The sequence below is a fragment of the Fibroporia radiculosa genome (genome assembly GCF_000313525.1).
Source record: "Fibroporia radiculosa TFFH 294 genomic supercontigs, scaffold2508, whole genome shotgun sequence".
Lineage (NCBI taxonomy): Eukaryota > Fungi > Basidiomycota > Agaricomycetes > Polyporales > Fibroporiaceae > Fibroporia > Fibroporia radiculosa.
The window spans coordinates 42,116-49,752 of record NW_012133353.1 but is presented as its reverse complement, the minus strand read 5'-3'; the positions used below and the strand labels follow the sequence as shown (position 1 = coordinate 49,752).

At 53.8% G+C, this 7,637-nt stretch overlaps 2 protein-coding genes across 2 annotated transcripts; both read right to left on the bottom strand.

Moving 5' to 3' along the window:
* Positions 1-216: 216 nt before the first annotated feature.
* FIBRA_04007 (uncharacterized protein) lies at positions 217-1,138 on the bottom strand (the record flags this gene model as incomplete). The annotated part of the gene is made up of 3 exons (XM_012325827.1): positions 217-275; positions 320-732; positions 786-1,138. The coding sequence occupies 3 exons, from the start codon at positions 1,136-1,138 to the stop codon at positions 217-219; spliced, it is 825 nt and encodes a 274-aa protein (XP_012181217.1).
* A 1,197-nt stretch (positions 1,139-2,335) lies between these two features.
* Positions 2,336-6,075, bottom strand: FIBRA_04006 (uncharacterized protein; the record flags this gene model as incomplete). Its single annotated transcript, XM_012325826.1, has 23 exons — positions 2,336-2,539; positions 2,593-2,618; positions 2,677-2,809; positions 2,866-3,001; positions 3,057-3,123; positions 3,194-3,236; positions 3,289-3,407; positions 3,461-3,471; positions 3,528-3,612; positions 3,671-3,902; positions 3,961-4,227; positions 4,277-4,489; positions 4,540-4,583; positions 4,776-4,816; positions 4,876-4,924; positions 4,978-4,994; positions 5,058-5,079; positions 5,132-5,280; positions 5,334-5,394; positions 5,448-5,563; positions 5,623-5,655; positions 5,710-5,760; positions 5,816-6,075. The coding sequence occupies 23 exons, from the start codon at positions 6,073-6,075 to the stop codon at positions 2,336-2,338; spliced, it is 2,379 nt and encodes a 792-aa protein (XP_012181216.1).
* Positions 6,076-7,637: the final 1,562 nt, after the last annotated feature.

Genomic DNA, 7,637 nt, shown 5'->3' with positions numbered 1-7,637 from the left:
GGTGGACTCGGAGGTCGTGAAGGTGGGAGCTTTAGACCAAAGCGAGGCGGTGTCGTGGGAGGGGTAGACAACGACGCATGTCGCTTCTGACCTGGTTTATTAGATGCCGACGACAGAACAGGGGAGCCAGGGGGAGAGGGAGATGGGCTTGGCCGAGCGGAGAGTGCAACGAGCCCGCGCCAGATCAGGGAAATGATAAACGACGCAAGCGCATTCTCAGCTGTCGTTGAGGTAGCACAGCGTGATAATGCCTTCGAATAAATTGGCATCAGACCCTGCAACGTCATGATAGATGGGTGTGAGACGGGTGATCTGGTACCGCGAGGTGCGCCAGGCGCATTTGGGACAGTCTCGAGTGCCTCCAACACTGGCAACAACTCTTTCTTCATGGCATTCATGATGGGGTCAACGACTCTTTTCACAACCGACACGAGGCCTTCACGGATGTTCTTCAGGCCATCCCCCCTCATATCAGTCTCGAGGCCGAGGCCAAGCCCGTCAAATGTTTCGAGCAGCTCGCCTGCCAACGAGGCAAGTCCGAGCGCATGGAGTTGGGTAGCATTCGGCAGCGGGTTCTGTGGCGTGGGCGAGATGTTGGCATGGAACGTCTCGGACGACAGGAGAGGCAACAGGTCGCTGGACAGGTTGGACAACAGCACGGAGAGTGGTCGATGAAGCGTGCGAAGCAATGCCCGGTACAAATGCGGGTTCTCACGAGAAGCCTTTATTTCGCTACGGCCATAGTCAGAGCTGTCACCGAGCCTTGGCAGAAGAAACCGACTTACGAAGCGATCAGAGCGCCCAATGCACGGCCACGTCCCGCCGGGATTGGTCTTCTCCCGTTCAGCAGTTCATTGGGGGCGGCGGGCCCGGGGGGCTGAGTGAGAGCTTTGGACACCGCCTCACTGAGCTTGAGACTGAGGACTTCCATGTACGAACCGTCTTGGGTCACAGTCGAGGGAGCACGGCCGGCGACTGGCGACGGCGACGGACGCCTAAAGTTGGAGAGAGACAGTTTGGACAAAGGACGCGCAGCTCTGTCAGCATTCATCATTGGGTCTGGGATGGGAGTGGGACCAGGGGAGGATGGTCGGCTGATGGGACGGAAGAAAGAGGGGGTCTTGAGTGCGTTATACATTGGTGATTGCGGCGGTGACGACAGACTGCTGCGGTGACAGTTAAATACTGTGCAACTGCTGTTAATAGCGAGTGTTGCAAGGACAGTGGTGTTGTGCGTGAGGGTAGTGTGAAGTTTTGGAAAATAACTACGGCGACCGGAGCAGCGAGCTGGATCCGATACTTGAGGTAATAAATTTATCCCATATGGAAGAAGGGAGAGCAAAGGCGGACGAGGTCTGCGGTAGGGCAAGAGGTCCTAAGGAGGCCGGTCTGTGTCAACGAGGAGGAATCCAAGCGGTCCGAAGAGAATGGTGCGGATGAGGGATGTGACGCTGCAGCAAAACGAGTCAGCGCAAGACACCAACGTGGAGTCTGAGGCGAACGCACCCAGGTAGCGAGGAGAATCTCATAGATTTGGACGAGAACGCTGTTGAAGGAGGAGCACGACGGCGGCGGGGCAGGAGGAGAAGGAGTAGCCCTTGCAAAGAAAAAAACAGGCAGGAGATTATAAGGCAGACTACGTTCCCACGCCTCTCGCCTGCTGATCTGCATCGATACCCGACCTTAGCTCGGACCTTGCTTGCTCTTCCTCTTCCTCTTCCTCTCGCCTGCCCGCGACACTTGCGCCATTCGCCTTCCTCCCGCTCGTATCTCCCCCTTTCGCGCTCGCGGTGCCCAGAGATCCTCTTCAGGTTAATCTCGTCTTAAGACGAGCGGCGGATGTGGTGCGATTATTCTCACCTCGCGTGGACTAGCCTAACAGGTTGGGCGGCCGCGATGAATCTTTCCCCGGAGCTGCCATCTTCCGTCGGCTTTCACATTGCGGCCCAACAGCGGCGTTCGCAACCCTGCCATTCCATACCCGCAGTGGCCGAAATGAACGCATGCACGCACGCACAAGACCCGTGGAGATGCTGGGACACCCCGCTGTGTCGTGCACGTTCACCACTAGTCAGCCTCATGCAGTCGCAGGCCCCAACACATTGGAATTATAGGCCACCATATGCACAATACAGAACAGATAACAATACAAGTGTGTCAGTCAACGCATCGATGGAATTCCATCCTCCTTAGCATTTGCAACAAGAATAAAAGCCGCTTCGTACATCAGCTCAGTACGACCTCAGACTAACGCCAATCTCGATTCACTCTCGACATGTCATGAAGATCGTAAACTGTCGTGAGAGAGCATCTACAGCCCTCTTTCCAATCGACTCTACGATAGAGTCCACGCTGTCACCGTGTCCGCGAGACCGTTTTCATTGTCTCCGTAGTAGATGATGCTGTTGTAGTTGACACTCAACTGGTACGTGGCGTACACCGTATTGAGGCCATATATTCCAATGTTGCTCGAAGTCGAGTCGATATTAACAATTTGTGACTGGCAGTTGTTGGTCGTATCACAAGTTTGTGTGTAATTCTGCAAATCTTCAGTTAACATAGTGCGCACTGTATAACACAAAATACCCCAACCTGGAAGAAACTATAATGGCCGGCACCTATGTGGATGCAGAAAAAGGTGAGCGCTGCCTCCCATAGGACACAGTAGCCACGCACCGAAGATCAGGATGTTTTGTGAGTTGGATACGTAGAGAGCCCATGCTGCGTTTTGCGGCCATGACGTGGGATCACCGTAGTTGCCATCTAGCACGAACGGAGCTGTCGGTGCGGGATCAGGTTGGAAGTACGGCTGGGATCCAACCATCAGCTCAGAATCCGTTTTTTCTTAAAGATGAAGACACTGACTGTCTCAGTCTGGATGAAGCCCATATAGTGGTTTGCAGCATTGACGAGCCCATATTGGTATAAGATGCTGTGTTCGTCTGGGGATATCAAAGTGAATAGGTATACGCTATCGTCAGCACTGATCTTGACGTACTCGCTGTGGCATGTGAGTGTCAATATCAGAGCACAAACGAGTCAGGCACTAAACTCACAAGTCCCGATCATCCATACGGGGCCTTGCGATTCCGAAAGAATGCCACGGCCGCTCCACAGACTCAGCTGGGCACTAGCTGTATGCAGTCTCAGCCAATGTACCGGAGATATGTGGAAAATGTCTTAATAGACATACTCGATGAATCCAAGTCATGATCGGCAAGCCATACCCACAATCCCTGTGGCCGAAAGATAAGAGCGCGTCTACGTCAACGGAGTAGTTCCACCGACCTCAAGGTAGGCGCTAGCGCTTGAAGTGATGTACAAGCCCATGAAAGCCGCGAAGCATTGATTCCCATCGCTTGAGCTTCCCGCCGGACACTCGGCGTACTGCAGGTTGGTGCCATCCCCTGCGTGGATGTCCTTTGTCAACCTCAAGGAGCGCGAAGCTAGACCGACTTACTGCCTCCGAGACTGCGCCGCGGATGGTGTCAGAATAAGATGAAGACGCAAAGTGACATGACACTGACATGATATATGTATCCCACGTCCCAGCAGCACCCTGTTGTCCAGCAGGGTCGTGCACGTTCCATTCCACAACGATGGCACCCGCCGCTATCGTTCAACAAGATCGGTTGATCCCTGCCACAACAACCAGAGGCTGCGCACTTACTTGGTCCCCTGGTTGAAAAGATCATGTCGGTGAACTCCGCAAGGCCCTCGTCGCCGGACGACGCGCCGACCTGAATAACGGCCTGTGGGTTGTTGTAGTCCTCAAAGTTCTCGCCGTAGCCCATGATTGTCGTCCACGCCTCACCAACGACCTGGGACCCAGCCGGGATAGTAATCGTATCGCTGACCAAGTAGATTCCAGCGTCGAAGAAGATGATATAACACCCGGCGTACTATGGCACAACAACGTCAGCATACGAGATCCCTCGCGGAATGCGGCGGGAGACGGACATTATCGAAGACAGCCTGGATCGCGGCGGTGTCGTCGGTGTTGGCGTCGCCCACCGCTCCCTGCGACTTGACGCTCATGAATTGACTTGGCGCATAGTCAATGTACTGCGGATGTCCCTTTTCGAAAATCCAGCCTGAGCTGGCCAGAACGCTGGAAGGCCGCGAAATGGAATTGATGTAGCCCTGGGTGAACGTGCCAGTCCCACTGGTGCCAGAGTAGACGTTACCCTGTGCCCACGAATCGATGAGGAAGGTGCCTCCTGCCAGCTGAAAACATTTCAGAAGAGCGAATTTGGACAGCTAAGTATGCACTCACTACAACGTCGCCGTTTGCGGCGCCGACAGCGGTACCGACATTGGTCAGTTGAATGTTGTTGAGCACGATGGAACCGTCAAGCGAGGTGGTAGCCTCAGCTGTTTGAATGAAGTACGTAACGTCTGTTATTGCCGCATCTATGATAGTTTCTGATCCAACTCCTTGAGAGTCGCCGTTCGTAACACCGTTGGTAGTGGCCAAGGCGAAGCCGATCTATGCGCCTCTTAGCAGGCAACTAGCACTCGGTGGCGCCAAAAACACACCTCACAACTATTGATCGTAATCCCTGTACCGGCGTCAAGCAATGCTGTAAGGAAGTCCAGATCGTGTGCATACCTTGGAAGGTCCATCCCCAGTTCCATGTGGCGTCAATCTGGGCGAAGTTCCATGATTAATACTTGCTGAAGCGCTTATGTGTCGACAGCTTACCGCTAAATGCCATAATCAGCCAATGCCCCCTCGATCAGTCAGCAAACTGGCAGATAAATGGGGTGCTTACCAGTTTGGGCGTTGTTAATGGTGACATTCCGGACGGTGAATCTGTGATTCGTGTGTAAATCGATGTGGGAGTACCGCATTAACACCGTGCCCCTACTTACTGCTGATTACCAACAGACATGCCATATTGGCCACCGTTGAACACCATGTCTACCAATGATATATCAATAAATTTCCCGGTGCAGGCAATAAAGACCACAAACCTCCCATGAAACCGCCACTGACAGGTGGTATTCAGCGAAGCCGTAACATAAATAAGTCATGCCGTGACGCTTCCACTCACCTTCCATTCTCCATGTAGATACCTGCGCGAGGCGATCAGCGACATTGTGGCACAAGAGAAACCACGGACTGTACCTCTTTGAGTGGTCCCGGAAGCCGTGCTCATCTCGAACACAATGTTCATAAGCGAGGTCGACTGGGAAACTTGCCAGTGGATTCCTGTGGCGCCCGAGGTGGCCGACGTCTCGGTCAAGTCGATCACGAAGTTGCGAACGGAGCGATAGCTAAGCATTTAGTGTCACCCATGCTGCAGACTGGGATGGGCAAAGAAGCTTACAAATTATCCTGGTTAACATACCATTCCGCCCCGTACCCGTTTGGGATGTAAGGGTCCGCGTCTAACGCGGCGTTAACATGGCAAGAGAGCATCTAACCTCAAATTGGAACTTACCAACGACTGCTGCCCCACTGAAATTCGAGCTTGCCAATAATGTGGGTGGAACCCTGGCATCCCCGACAAGTACCGAGTAGTAGTACGCAACGATGGCGCCCGAGACGCGATAGGTCCTAATGTTGTCATGAAGTGTTAGCAAAGAGCAATGTCCAGCACAACCACCCAAGCTTACCCTTGAGGGAAGAAGATAACGGCTGGAGTAGTCCTGTTCGCCGGTGGTTAGCGTGGATGGACAAGAACACGGTTTGTATTCTCTTACGTAGACGAACCACAGCCGTCGCCGCATCGGGTTCCATACGAGATAGCTGCGCTGTCATTGAATCATGTTAGCATGAATGTGATTCTGGCCAGCCGTCAGGATTCACTTTATGGCATCTGTGTCATCTGCAACACCATCGCCCACAGCGCCATAGTCCTTGACGTTGCGATAGACTGGGTAGGTGGATGGATCTGGAGCGTACGGCGCATACCCTTGGTGGGTGATATTTTGAAGCCAGTATGGGTCACCGGGAGCTGCAGTCCCGCCACTGAGGGCTGTCGAGCACTGTGAGCCGAGACCTGAAACGGTCACAATCGCCGATCCCAGCAAGGAACATAGCGTGAGCAGCACTGGAAGGCGGAGCATGGTAGACCGTCAGGTAAGCCCTACAGCAGGGAGGATTAGCAAAGTTCCACGGGGCCCCGGACTTGAGGAAAAGCTAAAAACATGGTGTGCCCTTTATATGGGTAATGAACGCGTCTCAGCATCGGGACAGCCCTGGGATTGCACGCAGCTGCTTGGAAGCGAATTGCCCGTGTAAAGACAGATGACCCATGATTGAAGGCACGGAGAAAATGCCTGCTTGACATAACGGGATGATATCTTTAGACGAATAAGTCCGAGGACGGACTTGGCCTGTTTACTTGTAGAGCGCGTTGACAAGGCACACGGAAGGATGCAAGGGATCTGATATGGCAAGCAGGGCATGGACGCGCAAGATGCCCCCGAGCCGCGGAACAACAGCCCCAGAGACGAGCGAGCGTCGATGGCCCCATGACACAGAACAGTGTGTTCAGGCCGGATGGACCGCCCCCTTGGGCGCGTTGCTTAACGCCGATTCCCGAAGACGCGTCTGCGCGCTCACGTGCCCGAGCAGCATGCATCTTCTGGGAACTCGATGCAGCATGGCTTCACCCTTGGACTCACCTGTAATAGACAATCCAGGTCTCGTAGCGGACGAGACGGACGAGGAATCGGCGGGGTGTCGACCGAGGGACGAACTATAAGAGAGCCCGATAACAGCAAAAATAGACGGTCAGCCTCCGGCCACGCTATGGTGGATCACTGGATCGTGCGTTGTGAGAGTCGGTGAGACTCATAGATCATGGAGGAGCATTTGACGCGAGAAGTTCTAGTTGACTTGGCTCCCAGGGCCACCGCGTTTGATGCATGCGGATAGTCCCCGTTATCGGCCACCAAACAGACACGTCTCATCGCAACGGTCCGACAACATGACACGTTTGAGGGCCCCATTGATCTACTTCCGTCCTCCAACCCGAATGCCATCGTGTCACAATCTTTACCAAACTGCTTGCTGCCGAGAGGCTGTATACTTCTCTGCGTAGACGAAATTGCCTGATACCGGCGAGAGGGAAGCTTGAATGCGAAGCGCGAGATAGCCTGGATCAGATAGCAAATTCACTCAATCGTTCCATGTGCCCGCTGCGGACGCACCATATCCGTCATTCCTAGTAGAATTTACATGGAGAGCGGCACTAGGCGGTACCGCATGACTGCCCAGCGTCCTCCAGTGATCGCGTGGCGCCACCGAGGGCGGAGGTTAGAAGAGATGGTATGTGTCGAAAGCAAACTGTCAGGAGAACTGCTGTGAGCTCCAGATCCGTTCGGCGCCAGTACTACGTACATAACGACCAGGAACGAATCACGCGGAAGGATCTCTGCGCCAGGAGCTGCTCCAGAGTCTTCTAGTCGTGTATAGTCCCGAATGTCTGGTAAAGCGGCTTATGCTACAGAACGATCCCTATAGCGCTTTGTTTCCTGGTGCAGGTCTGGATTCGTACTTGGCGGTATCTTGGTGGAGCGGACTTAGTTGGCGTCATTGATCAAGTGGAGCATGAATTTCACTCACAAAAGTGACAAAACCTTCAAGTTGATGTGGCTAAGTGGCATCCATGAGAACACCATAG